The sequence below is a fragment of the Oryzias melastigma genome, linkage group LG12 (assembly GCF_002922805.2).
Source record: "Oryzias melastigma strain HK-1 linkage group LG12, ASM292280v2, whole genome shotgun sequence".
In the NCBI taxonomy this organism is placed as follows: domain Eukaryota; kingdom Metazoa; phylum Chordata; class Actinopteri; order Beloniformes; family Adrianichthyidae; genus Oryzias; species Oryzias melastigma.
The window spans coordinates 21,755,725-21,780,227 of record NC_050523.1 but is presented as its reverse complement, the minus strand read 5'-3'; the positions used below and the strand labels follow the sequence as shown (position 1 = coordinate 21,780,227).

The following is a 24,503-nucleotide window of genomic DNA, read 5'->3' as shown; positions in this document are numbered from 1 at the left end:
CTATTTAGTGAATATAAAATGCAATGACAAAAGTTGTTTTTTATTTCTCCAATAAAAGTGATGATCACAGAGCACAGCCTGAATGGGACCAAACGGGTCTAGAAACACCTGGGGGGCTCAGTGCAGATGTGGTCTGCGGAGGACAGGGACGCCTTTCCCCGCCTCCCTGTGAGCGCCCACCGCGCGGCCGCTGCCTCAGTTGCGTCCGAGCGCGGGACACGATGATGCGGGCGGCGTTGTTGTGCGGCTGCTTCCTCCACCTTTGCCTGTTCGTCCGCGCGCCGCCGGTCCACGAGCGGAGCCCCACGCGGCAGCAGCAGGTGAGTCCGACCGAACAACCACCGCGGAGGGATCCGGACAAAGCCGCGGCTTAACGACAGGATGCTGGGTGTTTGTGCTGGAGGGGGAAATAATAATTATAAAGCACGTTTGTGAACAGTTTGGGGGCTATTTTTCCTCGGTTTTCATAACATTATTGTCCCTTCTGTTTACTTTAAAGTCGATTTGATGTTTCTAACATTTCTCTATACGTCCACGTGGTTATAAAGCGCCTATTTGTTGAATATTAAGCTGTATGAGGGCAGGTGAAACTTCAATCTGCAACTTCTTCTATGAAGTCTGGTGCAGAAAAATGATCAATACTTACAGTCGATGCGGTTCTGATGCTCTGATTTGGCATCTCTTTGAACGGTGTCACAGCTCTGTGAGGAATTAAGACAGCTTTTCTTCCAAACTCTCTGCAGCTTGATGGATTTTATGGATGCCAGACCGTCTTTGTGGGGTGAAAGCCTGAGATTGTGCAGGCAGAGGCAGGTCATGTTGCAGCGGGTGGGGGTTCAAACTTGTGCTGACTGAAGGGGAAAAAGGAGAAAACACCAGGATCACTATTAAAGAGGGAGACAAAGACTCCGAAATCAGCTCCACCAAGAATCCTGTTTGCATACCTGACTGAGCAACATGTAGACTGCAATCAAACAGCACACCATACTCATAAGATCCTGCACTGAAGAGCATAATCCTTTCACTGAAGTCACAGATTTATCTTCCTGACAACATCAAATATAGCTGTAAAGCCATTAGGTCACCCAGTGATTCACAATAGTTGGAAATGTTTGACTAATTTGCTTTAAAGTGTTTTTTCCAACACTTTTTGCAGTGAGAGCGTCTCAACTGTGATTTTATTGTTAAATTTTGGAACTTTGTTAACATACAGTCAAAAGTAAATATAACTCTTTTGATATATATTGATATATTGATTTTATGGTGTTTTTTATACACCCACTCTGATGAAAATGGTGTTAATTCTTCTCATGATGGAGGACATACTTGAAAAAAATGAAGCTTGAAATTGTATTTTTTTTGTTTTTTTTTTAGTCAAATCATTGTGAATTAAGAGTTTATAAATATATGCAATTGGGAAAATTTAGTATTTTTGACATAGAAAATACGATCCATCATAACTCCAAATTTGGATAGCTCTGAAATTGGGGTGTGAGGGGCTGCAAGTTAGTGGGAGAGCATGTAAACGTGGATCTCAACGACAAGGGAAAGAGGGGCAGGGTTGCTCCTTACCAACAATCCTGCCATAACTCAGAGGTAAATTTCTAATGATATTCTGGTGCTTTACAGAAACTATGTCCAAGAAAACAACATTTTTTTGTCAAAAAATTGCATTATGGTAACACTTAAAATATACTTAAAATACACTTTTTCTTCAAAGTGCAGAAAAAAAGGAATTGGATGTGTGGCTGAAGTAAAAGTATGATGATTTTGTTGCCGTCTTGGTTCATGAACTCACTAAAGTTTCTAAATCTTGACATTTTACTGAACATTATCCAAAAGACGGTGACAAAATGATGTTTTGTAAAAGTTGTGAGTGAATGTGATGTGGCTGTAGCGGCCGTGACCCGCCTCATCAAATCCTTTTGACCTCTGAAGGTGTGCTGTGGTATCTAGCACTGAGATGTTAGCAGGACATCCTTTAAGTCCGTCAAGAGGAGCTGGATCTTATCACCCCTTTACATCAGAACATTTCAGTTTGATCACTTGGCTGCCAAACATTTGACTTTAGAATTATCTGGTGTCCATATGGTTCAACCAACATATTGATTGATTGATCTGGTTTATTTCAAGCATAGAATGTGGACAATACAACACAAAAAAGGACACAGGTTTATCAAACTCATTACAGACATAATGAAATTACTTTATTAAAAAAGCAAAACAAACAAAAACAAAGACACTTAAGTCACAATAGATTCATTAAGTATAGCAATTGTTCACTAAAGTCAGGCAAAGTTTGTTTGATTGCTTGACAGGAGTGGGAAGAAGCGAACTTATATAATCTCACCCCTACGCAGTTACTTCATTTTATAGTTTTGCATATTTTTCGTAATCCGGTTCTTTTCAAAGGTTATAAACCATGGGAGTGCAAAACAAGCCCAGACCATCAGCTAACCACCCCCATGCTTAACAGCTGAAGTGTTTCTGTTGAACTGGCTTTCTTCAAATTGGAGCTGAACATTAGTTTAAAAGTGTTTGAATTTGCTTAGATAAAGTTTGAGCAATTCTCATGTGATGGTAGTTCATTCCAAATATGTGGCCATATATTTTCACAAACAACATTAAGCTTTGCAGAAGTGAACACAGTGACCCACTATTTCATGGGAAGATTGACGCCTGCTCTTATTGTGAAAGGAACATGAATTTATGAACTGGGTGTGTGGGTTGTTGCCCATCAAAAATTTGCTAAACATTTTCTTCCAGTGAGCGGCCTCAGCCAACCTCCAATAGGAGGATCTCAGGTTCAGTTCTTGCCTTACCTGCCTGCCCATGTGTCAAAGTGTCTTTTGCCAATACACTGAACCCCACATTACTCATGGTGGTTATAGGTTGACGCCAGCATACGAGAGTGGAGCCACAATCGGTGTGAATGTGTGTGCATGGGTGAATTGGCTATGACTGTAAAGTGTTTTTGGCCTTAAAGCAAGGCTGAAAGGCACTATATAAGTATACACAATTGACCATTTACCAAAAAAGCGATTCTTCTATTGATTCTTGTTTGTTGGATTGGATGATGTAAACAAACAGGCATCTTAAGACTTTCTAAGTTAGCAAACATGAGCCCCAGTGTTAAAGAAAAACCCTCAAGGGAGTGATACCTTTTCCTAGGTCACCAGGCTATTCACTCACTGCTGTGGGATGAAATCTCATTCTTTAACCATCATCTGTAACAAGTCAGTCATTGTGGTGGTGTTGGTCATTTTAGTACAAACAGCAAACCCAAGATGATCCTTCTAGTTTTTCATTGGACTGCTGGTAGACCATTCCACCTTCTCCACTCCCAAATCCTGACATTGATGCACATCTTACCAACACCATCTCAAACAGACCATGTGATAGGCCTGCTGACAGTCCTTTAGGACAAGAAAACGGACCTGGTGCAGTCTGTACCACTATGGTCAGGGCAGAAAGTCATTGGCCACAAAGTTCTGCAAGCCTGCAAATCTGGAGAAAACAACCCACAGTACTCAGCGGTGGCAGAAGTAATTGTCTTCTTTTCGACCTGCCCACCATATACCTCGTCTACGACATCCTCTTTGTGCTTGCCAAGACATGGTACTCCAAACAATCCTAGAACTTGGATTTACAGAAAAAACAGCTTGTAATAGTTTCATTGCATGGGCTCCAACCAGATGTGTGACATTCAAAGTCCAGGAGCAAACACCTCCTGACCACAGTATCAGAGCCCATTCTTCACATGCAATTGCATATGAACTGTTTGGCATTGGCAGAGAAGATCTGGTAAATGTTCTACTCACATACTCAGCTCTGCTGTTGATCCATGTGCATGGTCCTTAAAATGTGGCGCCATTTAAAAGGTTTGAGTCTTGTTTAAACGTTTAGAAAGCTTTGCATTCTTTTCTTGCTAAACCTCATCGTCCAAACACTATCTTCTCTTGATATAATCAGCTGTTTGCAAGCCATTAGAAACCTGCTGATATTTGGATAGTTTTGTTGTTAAATATTTACAACTGAGAGATGCTTTACTCAGCATCATCTATTCCAAGTTTGGACTTTATTTTAATGAGCAAATCATGTTTATGGGAGGATGTCTTTGTTTATTGAATAAAGAATTCCAACGAGACTTCTTGATTCAGGTCACATAAAATGTGTTCTTGATAATTTTAGGTTTGCTTCTACAAGAACTTCTCCTAACTTGCTTCCTAGGTTGCAGTTAGCATGACCTCACATCAGGACAGAGCAGCAGGGGATTTCCATGCATCTGCTCAATGCAGTGTTATGTCATAGACTGGAGTGTCTGCATGTGAGGCGCACAACTGTTCCACCGTGCATGTCCATGCCTGCTATTGCACATTGTGGTCAGATGTTTGAGCTCTATCTAAAGCTCTCCCTACAGATGCCCCTCTGTTGGCATGCCCAGTTAAGTCTAAGTTGTCTTGAGTTTGAATGAGTTACAACAACCTCTCAGTCATGTGGTGACATGTTGGCATGAATGTAGGATTCCCCCATCCGGGTATGTAGAGTTTTCTTCCAGATGCACGTGGCTGGATGAAAATGAACTTCTCCTCTGACTCTAATAGGGGTAGGTTTTTTATTTCAATGCTGAAGTCAATGGACTGTAAAGTCTAAATGTTTCAGACTCTACATCCTCATTGTGTAATTTAGGCTCAAGGTAATGTGTTTCTGAGAACTGGAGCTTAAACATTCAGACTCACATTACCTTGATGTATTGAAACATTTGCAAACCCCCTCTCCCAAATTTGGAGCAGCGCAAACAAAACAGAACTGTTATTTTTGTTCCTTTAATGAACTCTCCTGAGTTCATTACAGAAATATTGTTGTTTTTGGTTCACAAAGTTCCTAGTCATTACATATTTAAATAGCAGTAAATCAGTCATCTATTTACAATGGAAAGCTTTTATCTGACATTCTTCCGGATTGTGGTTATATTTGCTTTTGAATGGTAAAGAACAAGCAGAGACCAATGAGACTTTTAAATTCCACAATGCTAGGCAGTTTTATTGCATTTCTGATATTACCCAGAGTTAAAGCTTTGGGATCGAGTAAACCTATTTCACTAAGAGTTAGTTTTACATAATACATTTATTCTGTCTCCTGGTTTGATTAGTGATTGAGTGGGATGTCTCTAGACTCAAAAATCTGTATTTTGAAAACCTCAGAGCACTGAAGTTGTGGAAAGTGCAGCATTTTTTCTTAATTTTATTTTTAGTTTGTTAATCAGGATGTCAAGAAAATGAAATGTGTCCAGCTGGTTTACATCTGAATTCAAATAAATACATTGTTATATACAAACCACACAGTCATCTGCAAAAATTAGCTCTGCTTTCTTAAGGAATTCATTTTATTTTCTGGAAAAATACATTCATCCACATTTTTCCACTCATCCAGGGCCAGGACAAGGGGGCAGTAGTCTAAGTGGTTGTCCTGACGCAGAGAGGAAAAACTGCCTTTCCCAGGTCGAGGAACATGGCCTAAGAGCCTGACCCTCATCCCAGCCGCTTGAAAATGCAATGAAGCCAACAAGGCAATATCATAAGCAAAGAGCAGAGATGTAACCCTGTGGACCACAAACCAGACCTCCACTAGCCTCTGGCAGTGCCTAGAAATTCTGTCCATAAAGTTTATAATCAGAACCAGTAACAGAAGACAGTCTTGCCATAATCCAAAATACACTGAGAAAGATGCCGCAAATACACCCTAACCAAAAACCTCAGGACTACAGCGCCGAACAGCAGCAGAGACAATAAAGATGGAGACTATGGTCCACTCTTACTCAATATTTCCAGCCTCTCTTAGTACCCGTTTGAGGTTCTCCCAGATATGGGAGTTCAAGACTCTTCTGATGAAGAGCTTAGCTAGGTATTCCCAGCAAACTGTCAGCACTTTTCGCTCTGCCACGCCTTTCTGGCCCCCTGCCCCTCCGGCTGATCAATCTCACCACCGTAGTGATCGGTTGACTGCTCTGCCCCTACCTTTACCTGAGTGTCCAAGAAACACAGCCAACGTTGATCTGAAATAACTAAAAATTTGATACTCAACTCCGTGTCTTGGGTGTTGGGGTGCCGCATGCCCTGATGAACACCTTGTCCTTAAACATGGTGTTCATTTTGGACAAACTGTAACAAGCACAAATGTACCACAGTGGAACATTGTTCAGGTCCAGATCAGGGAGGCCATTCCTTCCAGTGACTCAATTCCAGGTGCCACTCTGACTTGCCTTCATAGGTGTCAAAATCTTCCAAGAGACAATGGACTTTCCAGTACCGCTCCAAGATCCACCAAAAAGACTAGGTACTGGCTGTGGGGCAAAATCAGACTCATACACCTATCCCCTGCCCAAAGGTCCAGGGATATGACCCTCTTGTCCACCAGTGTGAACTTCCACACTTGGCTGGGGGCTCACAAGTAAGCCCACTTCAGCCCATTTTCCCTCATTATGAGCAACTCTGGACTGGTTAAGAGTCTGTCACCCATATCAGTTTTTACCACCCCCTTCACTGCTTCGGGTTGATGCTAATTAAAATCAGATGACTGCTAACAGACAACTTTATTTTCCTTATGTTGACAAACAAAATATATCTACATTTAGGAGGAATAACTCAGTAACATTTTCAAAATGATGCTTTTGGTGTGTATACAACAGTGTGGTGGAATTTAGGCCAAACTTCATTTTATTTCCATTGAGATTTATACACAGCAAGTAAGGTTAAAATAAAACGTTTGATTCCTTTCTTTTTCAACTGTTGTAAGTTTAAGGCTCTGTTTACATCAGTGCTTTTTGATGGCACATACTAATGAGACAGATGGACTCACAGTCTGACTAGAACAATCTGGTACAAAGAAACATTAATTGTCCAGTGATTGCATGGTGTGTGTGCAAGACAAACCTTTACTCCCTACAACTGTACATGACAGCTGACAGGTTGTGTTTCTGCTTATGCTGTTTTAGACTTGTACAGTGCCTTCTGAGCAAATATCTCAACTTTGAATTTGTTTTCCAAGAAGTCTCTGATTTGTTCAGAGAAAAACTTGAGGTTTGTTGCCCTGTGATCTTTTTGACAAGACTTGGTCATTCCAATAATTCCAAAAAATGAAATTCGTCTTTGATCATATTTAAGATTGTCATGACAACTAATGTGGGTAGTTTTCAAAATGTATTTCTCTCAGGACCGTGCTGTAACTTAGATTTTGACTTTTATTTGCGTTAAAGTTGACCACAGAGATGAATGGTCACAATTATCACAGTAAAATGATGAATCTAAATGATTAAAGAGATGCATCTTCTCTGAGATCATTGCTAATGTTTCCCCTGTCTGGAGTTGTATAGACCTTCAAACTGAAACAGACATTTGTTTTACTAATAACATGTTTATTAAAGAGTGATGATCAGAAGTACGCAACTTCTACTTTATGACCCAAAATAGGCTCATGAAACGTAGCCAAAGACGTTTAATAAGCCTTCTTTACATTGCAGTGTCTCTGTTTTTCTGAGGTTGTTTTTGACTGTGACTGGAATTTTTTTTTCCTGTTTTGACACAGAACATAAAACAAAGAGGGGCACTAAATTATGTGCATGGCTGCAATCCCACTTCAAAACAGCATTCCATTGAGACACTTCATCTGGTTGTATATCGTTTTAGCTTCCTGCCTTACAGAATAGCCAACTCAGCAAGTCCTTACCTGGTTGTAGCAACAATCACATGTTAATACAATGCAGCTGTCTGTGCTGACTTCAGTCAGTTCAGCAAAATACACATCATAGTCAGTCATTAACAGCTGACTTAAGCGTGTGACGCTGAGTGTAGCTGTCGCATCAGCTTATTACACCGCTGAACTGCTGTCAGCAGATGGATTTATGCATGACTACAAGTACTGATTTTTTTTCTTTGTATTAATTGGAAGTTAATCTGGTGGAACTGTTTGTTGGTTCTTGGTTTTATATTAATGTACTGAGGATGTATTTGCATTCTCCAACTGTCACTAGGTAGCACTTTGTGGTGGTGAGGTTTTATATACATTTACACTCACCGGCCACTGTATAAGGTACACCTTGCTAGTACCGGGCCGGACCCCCTTTTGCCTTCAGAACTGTCAAACACTACTGAAATTTTCTCTTTTTCTGACCATTCTCTGTAAACCCTAGAGATGGTTGTGGGTGAAAATCCCAGTAAATCAAGAGTTTCTGAGTTTCTGCCATGTGATAGGCTGATTAGAAATTTGCATTAATGAGCAGTTGGACAGATGTGAGTGAGAGTAGATTGAGGGCCCACTGTTTAATTGATTTTAAATATTTTTGTTCATTTTTACATAATTTGGGGTTCCAGCTCATAAACCCACAAAAAATAATTTTTGAGTTTGCCAAATTGCCATATTGGACAATAGATTAAAGTAGAAAGAGACCTGATGATGAATCACCAGAAAATATGTCAAGTATAGAACTGAACCAGTCAAGACAAGTGTAGGGGTCAGACAGTTTGTCACATGGCTGAGTCTGCATGCTGAACAACTACTGGTACTAAGTGTAAGTGGTAGGTATGATGGAACGTGTGGAACGCATCTAAGAATGCTTGTTTCAAGCAACGTGAAAAGAAACCCTCTGACTTCACTCTACATAGTACTCCAATCCAGACTCACTGTGTTGCCAGTGTTTGACTCAGAATTTCAGGAGACATGAAGCTGATGTGGATGAACGATCCCAGACAGATGCTCCTCTGTTAAACGTACACGCAAACCTAATCACACCTTCTGAACATCATACTTATCAGCATCCCTTTATTCCCTTTACCACTCTACCCATGCTGAATCAGCGCACATTATCCTGGACTTATCTAAAACTTTGTTTGTAATCACTTAAGTAACTCCAAGTTTTTTGTGTTCCTAGTTTAAAAAAAAGGAATTATATCAATTCTAGTTTTTTAGTAGGACAGATTACCAGTTAGTGGAAAAGGTGGCCTAATATTAAAGATGATTCAATTGCAGAGGTTAAAAACAAAGATGTTTGACCCAATTTCCTTGTGTTTTTCTTGGCATTTCGCTGCTCTGCTCTAGTGTGCAGGACAAAAAAAAGCAAGGTGCAAGTGAGAAGTTTTTTATTCAGGCTGTCAGGGAGGAAGTTGTCTAAAAATACGAATGTCTCTAGAAAGAAGATCACAAACAACAGTATAAAGTATAAAATCCTCAGAAGAAGGAAGCAGTGGAAGGATGCAAGCTTGAAAAAACTCTTAAGTCTGTGTTACTTCAGCATGAGACAACCACAGAAAATGAGCTTTCCTTTACTTTGCTACCTAAAATGGAACATATACATTTCAAGAGTTTTAGATCAGGGGTCCCCAAACGTTTTCTCATGAGGGCCACATAACTGTTTTCTTCTTTGATGTGGGGCTGGGGTGAGTTTGTAGGCCAACAAAAGAGGTGTAAAAATCAGAGGGCATGTCTAAGGAAAAGCATTTCTGCAGAAAGTCACATGGAACCAATTAGTAATAACTCTTTCTGAGATCTTCACAAAAAAAAGTCAGAAAATAAAAAAAATATAATTTTAATGAAATAGCCTCAAAAAAACAGTCTAATTCTTTTGTCTTCTGCTGGAGCTAGACATATATATGTATGTTACATTTTCACCAGAGCAGTGTTCCCTCATTTATTACGGGAGTTACGCTCTAGAAGTAATTTGTGAAGGTCAAATCTGCAAATTAGGACTACAGATGTAAAACTCATTACTACACACTTTATCCAGTTGTTCTCTGACAAACACGAACATTTTAAGACTTGTTTAAACTCCCAAAGTTCTAAAACGTCCCAGATCATAAATCCAGTTTTATAGAATGAAAACAAATATCTGATAGCGATTAGAGCTGCACATATCAGATAAGGGCACAGACTGCAAAGAGCGTAAATAAAAAGTCTCATTCTGTGTGGGTCTCGATCATGTGGCCTGATTAAAAAAAAAAAAAATAACGGGTCTCTGATATTGTTCAGGGGGCGGAGCCAAATGTGGAGGTGGGCTGGGTCTGGCCTGCGGGCCGTAGTTTGAGGCCCAATGCTTTACATAAAATTACATATTATTTTGAACTACATGACTTGGGTAAAATTCAATGAATGCTAAAACAGCAAAAAAATGTAAAGACGCACTCCAATGAAAAGGGTAGTTTTGGTGTTTTAACACATTCCTGTGGCATTTTTCTCCAAAAGCCAGCCCAAATTTGACTAAATGTGAATCAAAATGAAGTTGAAAAAGAATGTGTAGGAATTAGGAAAAAAGGTCTTTTAACGACACAAAAGCAAATGATCACAAAGCCCTTAATATAATTTAGTAAAAGTTGAGATTCTGACCCACAGAGTCACAGCTGCGATTCAAAGTCTGTCTCACAGCAGAAGTCAGTGCACAGAGCCACTCCTGCCCCATATAATAATAATAATAATAATAATAATGGATTAGATTTATCTGCGCTTTTCAGGACACTCAAAGCGCTTACATTGTGTATCCATTATTCATTCACACCTCATTCATACTTGGTGATTGTAAGCTACTACTGTAGCCACAGCTGCCCTGGGGCAGGCTGACAGTACGCGCCTACGGCCCCTCTGACCATCACCGGAACATTCATACGCATTCACGCACCAGTGGAGCCACACTGGCTCTCATTTTATCAACAAAAATCACACTACTGAGAGCTAGGGGATAATATTACGGGATAAAATGAATCCACCATGTCAAAAAGCACTTCAATGCTCGATTTATGGTATAATATGACATTAAAGCTTTGATGGGGCAGCTCACGGGTCACAGCTCAGAGTTGTGGGTCGAGACAAAGGAGATTTGAGTCAAGACCCACGAGATTTGAGTTGCAACCCACGAGATTTGAGTCGAGACCCATGAGATTTGAGTTGCAACCCACGAGATTTGAGTTGCGACCCATGAGATTTGGTCATGACCCACGAGATTTGGTCGTGACCCACGAGATTTGAGTCGAGACCCACGAGATTTGAGTTGCAACCCACGAGATTTTGTCTTGACCCACGAGATTTTGTCTTGATCCACGAGATTTGAGTTGCGACCCATGAGATTTGGTTGCGACCATCGAGATTTGGTCATGACCCACGAGATTTAAGATTTGAGTCGCCACCCACGAGATTTGGTCGTGACCCACAAGATTTGAGTTGGGACTCACAAGATTTGAATTGAGACCCACGATATTTGAGTCACGACCCTCGAGATTTGGTCGTGACTCACAAGAGTTGAGTCACGATTTATATTTGGTTGTGACTCACTAGATTTGAGTTGAGACCCATGAGATTTGATTCAAAACCTTCGAGATTTGGTCGTGACCCACGAGATTTGAGTCACGATTCATGAGATTTGGTTGTGACCCACGAGATTTGAGTCACAACCCTCGAGAGCTGGTCGTGACCCATGATATTTGATTCACGATATTTGGTTGTGACCCACTAGATTTGAGTTGAGACCCACGATATTTGAGTCACGACCTTAAAGATTTGGTCGTGACCCACGAGATTTGAGTCACGATTCATGAGATTTGGTCGTGACCCACGAGATTTGAGTCACGATTCACGAAATTTGGTTGTGACCCACTAGATTTGAGTTGAGACCCACGATATTTGAGTCACGATTGACGAGATTTGGTGGCGACCCACAAGGCTTGAGTCAGGCGAGCCACTGAAAATAGGTCAGAGCTGTTTGAAGCCCCTGCTGTAAGGCTGAGGCTTTTTGTTACACATAAATAACCGAGTAGCTAAAAGCTTGAAACTGGTGTGCTGTAACAAGAAAAAAGAGGGAAATCGTAACATAAAAACTTAATAGACAAAATATGTCACATGATTAAAAATTACTTCCCAAAACTCCCCAATCCTGACTGCAGGCTCTTCGACGCTTCTTCTTCTTTCCTGGCCACAGCCTGTTTTGACAATACCACCCACAAACAGCTGTTGGAACGGCACGATAATTTTACAGTCATCTTTGGATCACAGAGTGTTTTAAGCTTTGTCCCAGAGAGGAAACATTTGTTTTTATGCGTTCAGAGATGTGAGTAATTTACGCCCGTTGTTGGTTATCATCACAGAGTTGTTTGCAGGTGCTAAGTCAGCCCAAAGAGGAGACAACTGTCAGATTCTGAAATGCCTCTATGAGTATGTAGCTTTTACCCACATGACTCAATCAGTTCTTGTCTCTGTAGCTGTTTTAGATCGGTAAACAGATAAAGATTCACATAAATGTACATAAACATCTGTTCCAGAGGAGGAGGAAATGGAGCCATTTTGGGCTGTAAAGTCTTTGTTTTACCACAACTGAACAGGACTTTTATCATATAAACCGCAGAATAAATGCTGGAATCTAAACTTTTAACGACTCCTCATGATAAGTGTGGTCAGAATCTTCTCTTCATACAGCGTACTAACAGTTCTTTTAAAGTTTTAAAATTACTTTGAGTGGGAAGTTGTTTTTATTTAAAAGAATTTGTTTGTTAGTAATGTTTTGGCGGATGGTGCTGTGTTTTCAGGGGTGGTCTCGCAGCAGCAGCAGTCACACAGGGCTGAAGAAGAATCAAAGACACAAACAAGACACACTCATTGAAGATGAGCACTTCCCGTCAGTCAGAGCATCCAAGAATGACACAGAGTTCTGGAATCGTCCTCGCTGCGGAGTGCCAGACTATCCCAAGGTTACCCAGCTGGATGTGTTGCATCACAGCCTGAAGAGGACAGCGGGAGGCCTGAGGAACCAGCAGCGCAGCAAGCGCTTTGCACTCTATGGAGGGCGCTGGGAGAAAACTGACCTCAGCTACAAGTAGGAGACTGAAATATGCAGTGACAGGGTTTGTTCAGACATGCAGTGAGCTGTGTAAATGCCTTTAATTACCAAACGTTTCATTTTTTTTTTAACCCTTGCTACAAAAATGACACTTTGAGATCTCTGAAGGTTCAATTTGTCAAAGCAGCATTGAAGGCAGTTTCCACCACAACAGAAACTGCAGAGTGATCCTGTAATTATGCTACAAAGCAGAAGCAAAATGAATTATGTGTTTACCCGAGCGGTTACGTCAAAACGTCTCTGCCTTTCTGCATTCCTGTGTATGTTTGTATAAATGTTTGTGCTAACCACACTTACTCTGTTCTGCGCAGATTTGTGCGCTTAGGGAGGTAAAAACTTTTGAGATTAAGCTGTGATTCGTCACTGCTGGCTTTTGTCCATGAGATGTTTGGATGCTATGAGCTTAGAACCAGAAAGTGTAAAAACTGGGTCGCTAAAGGAATGAATGAATACTTTCAAGATCAAGGTCAATCAATTAAAGCAGTTTTAGTCCATGTTTTAAGCTGCTTTAATCTTTTAGACTTTTTAAGTATAACACTTCTTTTTCATTTGTTATTTGAAAAATGGTTAAACAGTCAAACTGCAAAGTTAATTTACAAAGCTCTAAAAATTATCATTTGAACAAAAGAGTCGAAAATCAGAAGAAAAGCCGCAGCTTGAGGTAAATGTATAAATGAAGGGTACAATTACTTTACCAGATCATAATAAACAGTAACCTGTCATTCAACAAATGTTAAAAACTAAAAGTGTTACATTTTTCTCCTCCAAATTAGCTTATTTTAGCTAATTTTACCTAAAAGAAAAAGTGTTTTCAACATGTTTTTGTCACATTTTTTCTCATAATGGAGGACATATCTATATATATAAAGACCTTTACTATAGATTTACTCTAAAGTATTTAGTTGTGCAAATTAATGCTGCCACAAACGATTAATTTAGTAGTCGACTAAACACCGATAATTTTTACGATTAGTCTACTAATTGGGTCATGCACAGAGAGGATGTAAAACACATATTCACCATCATTAGCTTTAAACTAACGAAAAACTAGATATATTCACACTAGCATCCTACTAGCATTATCTAGCAATAATGCTAGTAGGATGCTGTAACTTGAATTTGGCATCTGAAGATGCTAGTGACAATAGATAAAGATGTTGAAATTAATAGCTGAAAACACTAAAGCTGATAGCCTGCTAAAATATTAGTTAAATGCCAAATCAGCCTAAAAAAACAAAAAAGGCTACATTAGCCAAAGTAGTTAGCATGCAGCTGAACTATTACCTAACTTCCAAAACAGCCTAAAAAACTACAAAAAAAAGCTTAAGCTAGCCAAAACAGCTAGCATGTAGCTAAAATATTAGCTAAACTCCAAAATAGTCTAAAAAACCTTAATAAATGTCAAGAGTCCAAAAAACTAGCAGAATGTCATCATAACTTTCAACTTTACAACACTTTGACTCCATATAATATAAAATAATGACTAATAGACTATTAAATTAGTCGTCGACTATTTTAATAGTCTATTAGTCGTCAATTAGTTGACTAATTGTGGCAGCTCTAGTTCAAATGTGAATCAGGAGCAGGAAAAACAAAAACAAAGAAAAAACGGAAAAAGTTTGTGTGACTTAGGACCTTAGACAAATAGATTTTACATCTTTGTTTTCCTCGTCTGAGCTTGTATCTGGCTCAAAACTGTGCGTCTGAATAGCGCCAATATTTCTTTTTTTTTGTAATGTTAGGTTTGGGTTGTGAGGGGCTGTAAGCTAGCAGGAGAGAACATAAACAGATGGTTGATAGGAAGGGAAGCTTAGTCCCCGTTTGGAACTCAGAGGTGATTTTCTAATGAACTCCTGCCGCTCTGCAGAAACTATGTCTTAAAAAATAAGGCTGGGTTGATAAAATCGATTTACCGATCTGAATCTATCTAAACTTAATAGATCCATAATCTATCCATAAAAACATAGATCGATGTAGCACATAAAGTCTGCTAGCTTGATGCGAACATTTAATTGAATTTCCTATAGGACGGCTAATGCTAACGCTCGGTCGACCTAAGCATACATTGCTGACTAGATAAACATCTATAAATACTCACAGACATGAATTTTCCAAACTCTTTTTGCAAATATTTTTTAAAGTAACTATTTATGGTCTGAAACACAGTTTTTTTGTTCATTTTTTGCCTATTCTTTGCGAACTCCACCTAGTGGCCAAACTGAAACGTCCTCCAGGAGAAGCAGAACAATGTTTACAATGTTAATGATCTGAACATTTTTGGTAGAACTTCTCCTTTGAGAAACCATGTAACACTGGATGATATTAACAATCTCATTGTAATTTCATTGATGCATTTTACGATATGGGAGCTGTATCAGATTAATTTAAAAATATTTTCAAAAGATATGTATAGAACATTTCTAAACAAATTTATCTAGAAATAGTTTTTTTATAACAGTAAAAAAGCATTATAATCACAACTAAAAAACACTGGGAACAGTTTTACAATAGATCTAAAGATAATCTGAGTGACACTTTAAATCTTTATGAGTTTATGCAAATTTCTTACCATTCTATAGAGGAAATAGCATTGACCTTGACATCCGCGGTACCAGAGGACTTTAGTAAGCAGTGATTGGTCCGAGTCGGTCCGAGTCAGTATTCCTATGGCAACCATTCTCGCTAATCAGGAGTGAGTTTGTTGGGAAGCCACACCCCTCCATTGAAAGCAAATCTGTCAATCAAATGCAAGAGCACCACATGCTCTTATTGAGGCATCTGATTGGCCAGTTTACAACTTGAATAACTTATGATAAAGAAAACATGTCATGAAAAAAAATAGGTTTAGCATGAACATGTTGAAAAGAGACACCGGAGAAAGATTGATTATTCCGACCAATAGAATAGCTGCTTATTTTTTGAGAGGATTTGGCTTTCTAGGACCAGCGTGTACTTCATATTTGAAATGCTAGAGGGAGGGGATAATCTGTCCAGTTCTCTCTATACTGTCAGTGGGAAACCCTGGATTGTTTGCTTTATTTATCAGGTTGAAACACACAGTCAAACTTGATCTTTCTTGCCTAAATTTTGAAGAAAAATGCATGATACTCTAACATGTAGGGAGGGAGTTTTGAAGGTCTTGTTTCTGTAAGTTTACTAGCTGCCTGGGGTCATCACCAGGATCTAATTAAAGGGATTTAAACTTAAACCAAACTCTGTAGGTGCACTCCAGTGAAGGGGGAGGGGTCGAGAATGTCCAGTAAAAAAGTATGAAAGGCAGAAGGCAGGTTCTCACAGGAAACCCGAAAGCACTGGTAAAAGTGGTTTTTAGGCCTTACACTAGTGTATGTACTGTAGTTATTTTATTAATGTTTTTACAACTGAAAGATTGGAGCTTCTGTTGTAAAGTAGTGTAGAGTTTGTTGTAAAGAAAATTAACAAAATGTCAAGAAAGCCAAGATGTGCTAAAGTAAGTATCAAATACTCAAAGTATGCAATAGTGTTACCTTGTAAAAATACACAGAGAAGGGCAAAAATAGTAAGAAGTAATAAAGTACAGTAAATACATAAGTAGAGGTAAGATTAAAATGGGTTTTGAGGTTAATGCACATGTAGCAGTAGCATATATTTGGTAGTTAAACAAGTATTGTGATGCTCGGGGATCATTGAAGTCTACTTCATCTTGAAGAAAAGGACTGGGTAAAAGCGGCTTTCTTTCTGCACATGCACAAGAATCACGCGGTTTCCGTGGCAGATGAGGGAGGAAAAGGTTCGAGACATCTTCCGGGAAGCCTTCGGAGTGTGGAGCGAAGTGACGCCACTGAGGTTCAGAGAGGTCACTGCTGGCAAAGCTGACATCACCATCGACTTCAACAGGTAACCAATCACACACAGAGAGCCAACCTTGATGTGGTCAAACATCTTTTTAAAAATTTGTCATATTAGCACTGTCAGTGTCACAAGATGTAAGCACAGGAAGTTCAACAGAAGCCAGAGGTAAAAAAAAAAAAAAAAAAAAAAAAATGGCAACAGATGAAGAGAATTTCTTCAAGACATTATTGCACAAACAAAGCAGTAAATGGGTAAATGGTAGGGTAAAAAAAAACAATAAATCCAGCGAGACTGCAGTAATAAGAAGCTAATAAACCTCAGGTGTCTCAATCACTCAGTTGAACACATCAACAGATGGTAAAAGAGTAATTAAAAGAAAAAAATCTAATAAAGATTAGTCTAACCACACCAATAAAAATAAATTAAGAAACTAACAGAAACTGTGAAGCAATCCTTCAATATTTTTTCTATGTTGTGGTGAAATTGGGGAATTATCTCCTCCTTGCTGCACTGCTATGTGCATGTTTGATAGTTTAGCTTTTGCACATACACTTTCCCTCTTGTATCTCTCACTTCTTATGAAACCATTACACATTTTAGTTTCAGGAATTTGATTCATAATTATAATTATATACATTTTTTTCATAATAATTTGCATGTTTATATTGATTTTCTATCCGTTAAAAGTACAGAAAGCTAAATTCACTAAGTAACTTTAAAGATGACACAGAATTTGATGAAAATGTAACATAAACAATCTAAGCTTTAGAAAGAAAAATTTATCTGCAGTCACTGAACATGTTTGAAAAAAAATGCTTTATATAAATGCAAAATTTCTTTGTCTTCAAGATGCTTCTGTTTGTCGGACGTCTACTTATTTATAATTGATTTTAATGCAAACATCACATACACCTTTCTTCTTCTGAGACGTTTCGGTGAATTTGTTGCTTTCTCTATTCCCCGCTACACTCTTTCTTTTGGGGTTTTGCTGCCTGGGGTGTTATCTAAATCCTCATTTTTAAATGTCGATATTTTAAATGTTGTCTAAATGTTGTTTAAATGTTGCTCTGACCTCTTGAGGGCCAACATTGGTCTAAAGAAAAATAAAACAGGATGGTTGGGGCGGAGTTGCTGTTGCTACCTGTTGATTGACAGAAAGTGATGACGCCATTAAAAAACGCCAATATAGCGCTAAGCTAGCAATTCTGTTTTCCACTGTACGGCAGTATTCTTCTTAGCTGCCTGCAGTCTTCTTTCAAACATTAAATTCCTGTTGTACACGAAATACAAAAAGTAAAGCAATAAAAAGACGAACTGCTGGATGACCTCTATTGGGGATCCTTTTCTAGTTGTTGCACTGCAATTACATGCTAGCGGTTTACACGCTCAGTGGAAACGAGGCTCAATTGAGTTGGAAACGCACGCCAGAATTAACTGGTCTGAACCGTACTGCTCCTCACCGGAGTGGACTGCTCAGTGCTCACATCGCATTCAAGAGACCACTTCCAACGGAAAGTCTATGTTAATGTGCATAAATACGCATTTCGGACTACCGCGTTCAAAACTCATGCTTTCACTACGGAAGTTTCTACAACTGTTTATGAGCTCTACATACAATGCGTGGTGAAAGGTAAACCGGTCAAACTTTGACCAATCAAGGACCCAAACTGGTAGTGACGTACGGATGGCGTCCCCTTCAGTTCATAGAAGTGCCAACCTTTTGAAAATTAATTATTGCAGTTTGTTCCCGACTGGAATTATAAGACCCCAAGTCATGCTGCCCTGTGCTGCATGGCGTACTAGGCAAAAAAATAATTTGGCGCCCCCTGCAGGTACTTAAATTCAGCTGAGGCTCGCTTGAATCGAGATACTCTGCGTTTGAAGACACATGCGCTAACTGACTCCACTACAGTTCAGCCAATGTTTGGGAGGAAAGTAGGGGGATTTCAACTGTTAAAGGTGTTGGGGGGGGGGGGGGGACACTAGACCACCAATTTTTCGACCAAAATGCAGCGGGGAGTGAGTTTCCAAGTAATTTTATATAAATAAAACAGAAAAACCTCTGCTTTGATTCTGTGTTTACTCCTCTTCCTTTTTTCATCCTTAAAGTTTTAAAGAAGCACACCGCACCCCTCACCTGCTCCCCAAATCTGCGACAGCATCAGTGACAGGACGGGAGGGGCGCTGCACTACAGAGTTATTGATTACATAAAACTTCTGAGTTCTTTTATTTTAGTTTTTTTATTATTATTTCTACATGAAATGAGTGGTGCATCAAATTGTTTAACAAAAAATAAAATAAAAAAATGAATACATAATTCCCCCCTCCAGCGGATTGCACCCTAGGCTGTCGCCTAGGTTGCCTATGCCCAGGGCCGGCCCTGCACTAAGTCTCTCGTCCATCGGAATAGAGCGGTGAAAGAAAAAGCCTAGAGCAAGATTCACTAGATTTGCAACACTTTGACATTTTTCACCAAGCCTCCTCCCACTGTAGGTGGGGGACATGCACTAATAAACATTAAATAAAGAAGAAGAAGAAGTCCTTCCCTGCTTGTTTAGTGTGAACACCATTGACTAAACATATAACGTTCTTGAATGCGCATCACGTCCCTGGTGTGAAGGTATAGCATCAGAGTTGAGTTGGGTTGAAGTTCTTCTATATACGTATCTTGAGATCAGTTACTTTAATCTCCTTTTGGTTCACAATCCCAGAATTCCACCACATACTTATGCGGTGACCGACAGAGCTCAACTTTTGAAGTGTTGGTGGGCTACACACACATCTTGCACATATTTAGTTTGCACACCCATCCACATGTGTTTTGTGACCTTTGTGGAGCCATTCAGCCAAGTCCTCTAGATGGTGCAGGATTCTCAGTCCTTATTTGACCAGGTTTTTGGATCAGATCTATCAACAGGCGTGTTACGCATCATAGTTCGGTCCACACTGCAGGCAGATTTATTTCCCTGCAAATGCAAAACTTCTTCAGGTTTCCTCTTGTTACTGATTTTCTTCATAAAGTTTTAGGAGAGAACTTTGTAGCGCTGCCAAGGTTTGCAATTTGCAGAGTAGTTCACTGCTCCCAATCTTAATACCGATAGCTACCAACCACATGTTATAATCTCTAGCAGTCTAAACCCCTTAAATCAGGTCATTTGGTTCAACACTACGTGTAGATTACATAAAGTTTGTTTACAATTTTCTACTCATATCTCATCTCATAGTCTAACTTAAAACAGAGAAATGTTATCTTATTTAAAACACTGTGAGCTGGAATGTGGCCTTTTTCTTTTACTGGTTGTAGGGGCCAACTAGCTTGGATAATAAATGAATCAATGCTTTGTAAAGCCTGGCAGAATTTTTATGTAGAGCCTCCAGCGACATTTTATATAGTCTGATTAATCCCTTTGGCAGGATCGTGTTACCTCTCTGTCAAAACAGGTTTCCTGCCTCTGCCAGTTCGTTTAAAAAAGTCATACTTCACTTTGAAGTCCTTCCCCAGAAATAAGTTATTTTCATGACTCACTTCTGCAACTTTTTTATGTTGTTTCAACTCATCTTATCGCATTAGTCCTGGATTACGTGATGTAACAGCATGTGCCTTGGATTATTTATTGTTTTCAAAACCCCATTTAGCATTTTGCTGACAAGAGGTTGGAAGGTAAGCGGGTTCCTTTCTGCTCTCAGATTCTTTGCTGTTCCTGCATAACCGCGTCATTCCTCTACCTGAGAAACGGTCTCTGCACGCTCAATAAACTTCTCCTCGTTTTCTCCATCTGCTCCTGCACTGTTGCAAGACACAACCATCTGGACACGATTCCAAACTGTATTTACTGTTTTTACAGGATTAAATAACATAATAAAGATCGGCTTTCTAGTGTCCGGCACGCTATTTCAGCTGTGGCAGTCGCTTCGTCTTGCCTTTGTTGGGGGGGATGGCGATTCTATCTGAACCAAAATGTTGACACTTGGGCAGGAATTATAAGAATAAGTTATACTTGACCATCTAACAAATAAAATGATAATTTTATGTAGAGTTGTGCATATTTCTACCTTACATTAAGTATGGAGAGAAAATAGACTATCAATGTGTGCGCAACTGTGTGCACTTGAAATTGTGCACAAATTACAAAATACAACAAAGTGAAAAATACAATTTACACACGCACTAGTTTAAATTCCAACAGCTTAAAACTAAGTACACAAACAAAGGTGTAAAAAGTACTGATTTGTGCATAAATGAGGATGTGTGTGTGTAACATGATTCGTGCACAATTTTTCAATTTTACGAATTAATTAAAAAAAAAAAATTCCACAACCTAAATGTCTTAAAAAGTCATTTTTCCTGTTGATCTAAAGCCTCTGTTTCCAAAATCTCCTCTGAGGGGGCGTGGCTTTTGGAGCTGAGCTGAGTAGCTCCACCCCTGATCCCCCGTTTGATTATAGCTCTGTGTCTTGTTAGCATAAATCTTCACTGCTGCTACAAAAAAACATCCATCAATCTGGGTAATGTCCAGCCGTATGGTTCTGATCCGGATGTCAGCTGGACGAGGAAGTGAAGATCTTCATGGACAGAACTTCCTCCAAAATCCTGATTCTTTCTCCTTCCAGTTCACCAAAGACTCTTTTAGCTAATTCTCCAATGTTTATTGACTGTGATCAATACATTCAATCATTGGTTTCTCAGAGTTCTTGATAAAATAATCAAAGCTAACATCAAAATGCTCTTTCATTGATTTACAATCCTTTCCAACTGCGGTCAAATGAGCCGCCGTTCACATTTCCGTGGTCACATCAAGAAGCTCTGGAGTCTGGTGGAGATTTTCAAAGGTTCTCAGTCCTGCTATTGTAAGTATTGTATAAAACTCAGACAAAAAAATCCAGTGATGCTGATTTGACCACAGAAATGTGAACGGCGGCTCATTTGACTGCAGTCAATGTGAAGATACCATCTTCTCTTCTCCAGAACCTGAACTAGACACGCTAGCTGTCCATCACTGTGGTTCACCTTCAGCCAGCTGGAACTGACCTTGACGTAGTAGTTGTGATTGGATGTATTTTTGCTTACAGCACTAGCACATGAAAAAGGTAAAGACAGTAGAGACACAACAGGAAGATAAACTGACAGTTTGCCAAAAACAGATGATATAATTCCTGATATTTTTCAGTGGTTACTGCCGTTACTCCCAGTGATCAATTGAATTTTCAATACATCCCTGTATCTTTTACATTTTATATTTTACAATTTAAATGCATCATTAGAAAGCCAGGTGGCATTATGCATTGATCTAGCAACTGATAAAGAATATAAAAGGATTGAAGTCTTTACCCTGTACTGTTTGGTTCACTCCTTGAATCTTGAATCGTCCTCTTCGTTTGTAGGAGGTCAACTTTAGGGGCCCAAACAACAAAGTTCTGGTTCACCTGAAGATGTGGGTCTTGAACCCGTTGAAGTTCAGAAACTCTGTGAACATAGAAAAACTATCCAATAAACCAAACAGGAAACTGGAAAGCTTATCTAAGGGTGGTGAAATGAGGTGGCAAGTCAATGACCTAATGTTTTATTGAAAACATGTTTTTGGCACAAATATCTCTTAACACCTTCTGTCTCTATTATAAAATGGTTTCACTCAATGAATCATTAAATGAAAATATTTTAAAAACTCAACAATTCCAGCTGGGTTTTTTTCTGTGTGGAGTTTGCATGTTCTCCTGTGACTTAATGAGTTTTCTCTAGGCACTTGATCTTCCTCCAACAGTTCATAGACATACATTATAGATTAGTGGATCACTCCAAATTGTCCATAGGTGTGAGAGTGTGTTTTGCTGTGTTGGCCTTTGGTGAACGGTCCCATGCTCAGGGTGAACTTTGACTTTGGCCCACGGTAGCTGGTATAAGATACCGACACCCCTGCCCCCAAATGGGATTAAGCATGATAGCTGTAAAATGAATGGATGGATGAAAATAAAGTTGAAATCCAAAACACACCTTAGGTTGCGGGACGAACAAGATAAACATTTATTGAACACTGTGAAACTAATTTTTTAAAACTTCAGAACTGTAATTATTTAACATGATTATGAATTAGATATATAGTATTACCTGTGATAATGCTAGTGTGAATCTTGTAAGTTAAATTTGACTGGTAAAAATGCTAGTGGTGATAGCTGAAGATGCTGAAATTGATAGCTGAAAACGCTGAAGTTGATAGCCAGCTCAAATATTAGCTAAATGCCTAATTAGCCTAAAAAATTAAAGAAAAAACTTGAGTTAGTCAAATCAGCTAGCATGTAGCTTAAAAAATTGCTAAACTTCAAAATAGTCTAAAAAACTGAAAAAAAGCCTAAATTAGCCAAAACAGCTAGCTTGTAGCTAAAATATTAGCTAAACTCCTAAACAGCCTAAAAATATATTTTTTAAAAATCCTAAATTATCCAAAGCAGCTACCATTTAGCTGAAATATTAGTTAAACTCCAAAATGAGAAAAAACTCAAATAAGCCTAAATTACCAAAAATAGTTAGCATATAGCTAAAATATTAGCTAAACTTCAAAACAGCCTAAAAAACAGAAAAAGCCTAAATTTGCCAAAACAGCTAGTATGTAGCTGAAGTGTTAGCTAAACCCTAAAACAGTTAAAATAAAAACAGAAAAAAGCCTTAATTAGCCAAAACAGCTAGCAGGTGGCTGAAACATTTGCTAAACTCCAAAACAGCCGAAAAAAATCTTTGTAAATGGCAAAATAGTTCAAAAAGCTAGCAGAATGACAATTTTTAAAACTTTAAAGCCATAACTTTTTTAACATAATTATGAATAATAAAAGGCAGGAATATTTTTCCAGAATAAATCAACTTAAATCTTAATTAGCTTTCAATATTTTACTCTCTGTAAAAATATATTTTGTCGAAATTATATGAGTCAAAAATAAGCAAAAGATAACATTGGGCCAATAATAACACTAAAATAAAATGATCTGAAGGGCTGCACATAATTACTCGGAGGGCCGGATCCGGCCCCCAGGCCTTGACTTTGACACATGTGCAGTTGAGGATGTTGGGAGATGTTCTTCTTGGTAGGGTCCTGGGAAATACATTTTTGATGTAGCTTCTCTAAAAATCTAAAATCAAATGTGGTTTTCCTGGCAACGAGAACATATCCAGATCCAGTGACTGGTAGCAGAACCTAAGCTTGCTAAAAAAAGACCACAACCACAATGAAACCAAGGACACCAAAGAGAGTCCGGTCAAGAGTCGAGCCTCAGATCTAGAATTACCATCAAGTTTTCTTGCTGTTGGACCAAAGGAGTAAATTTGGTTTGAAGGTCTTTGGTGATTCCAAGAGAGAAATCGGTACTCCCTTTCTGTCTCTCAGGTACTGGCATGGCGACAACTTACCATTTGACGGTCCTGGAGGAATACTGGCCCATGCTTTCTTTCCCCGTACACACAGAGAAGGAGAAGTCCACTTTGACTATGATGAACATTGGACAGTGGGGAACAGTGTCGGTGAGTTAATATGGTAAAATCTTTACTTTTTAAAAAAAGAGAGATTATCCTAACCTCATTGTCTCTTCCGTCCTTGTTAAGGCACTGATCTCCTGCAGGTGGCTGCTCACGAGTTTGGCCATGTCCTGGGCCTTCAGCACTCCCAGGAACCTGATGCAGTGATGTGTCCTTTCTACAGTGACTCCTACCCTCTGCAGCTTAGTGATGACGACAAGAGAGGTATTCAGTATTTGTACGGACCGCCTGTGCACAGACCGCCGGAGGTCCCAGAGACCAATGACATCAGCTCTGAACTG

General features: G+C 39.2%; 1 protein-coding gene and 1 long non-coding RNA gene across 2 annotated transcripts in view; one reads left to right on the top strand and one right to left on the bottom strand.

Moving 5' to 3' along the window:
* Positions 1-117: 117 nt before the first annotated feature.
* Positions 118-24,503, top strand: part of LOC112136191 (stromelysin-3) — a 28,957-nt gene continuing 4,571 nt past the window's right edge. The window contains exons 1-5 of the mRNA XM_024257811.2: positions 118-320; positions 12,561-12,847; positions 16,604-16,747; positions 24,074-24,207; positions 24,289-24,503. Of these exons, the coding sequence (XP_024113579.2) occupies positions 222-320; positions 12,561-12,847; positions 16,604-16,747; positions 24,074-24,207; positions 24,289-24,503 (879 nt within the window). The 5' untranslated portion in view covers positions 118-221. The remainder of the gene's footprint in view (positions 321-12,560; positions 12,848-16,603; positions 16,748-24,073; positions 24,208-24,288) is intronic.
* LOC112136192 lies at positions 258-24,383 on the bottom strand. Its single transcript, XR_002917300.2, has 6 exons — positions 24,262-24,383; positions 24,097-24,172; positions 22,033-22,167; positions 945-1,003; positions 647-851; positions 258-397 (listed from the first exon to the last, which is right to left on the bottom strand). It is a non-coding gene; the product is annotated as an uncharacterized LOC112136192 (long non-coding RNA).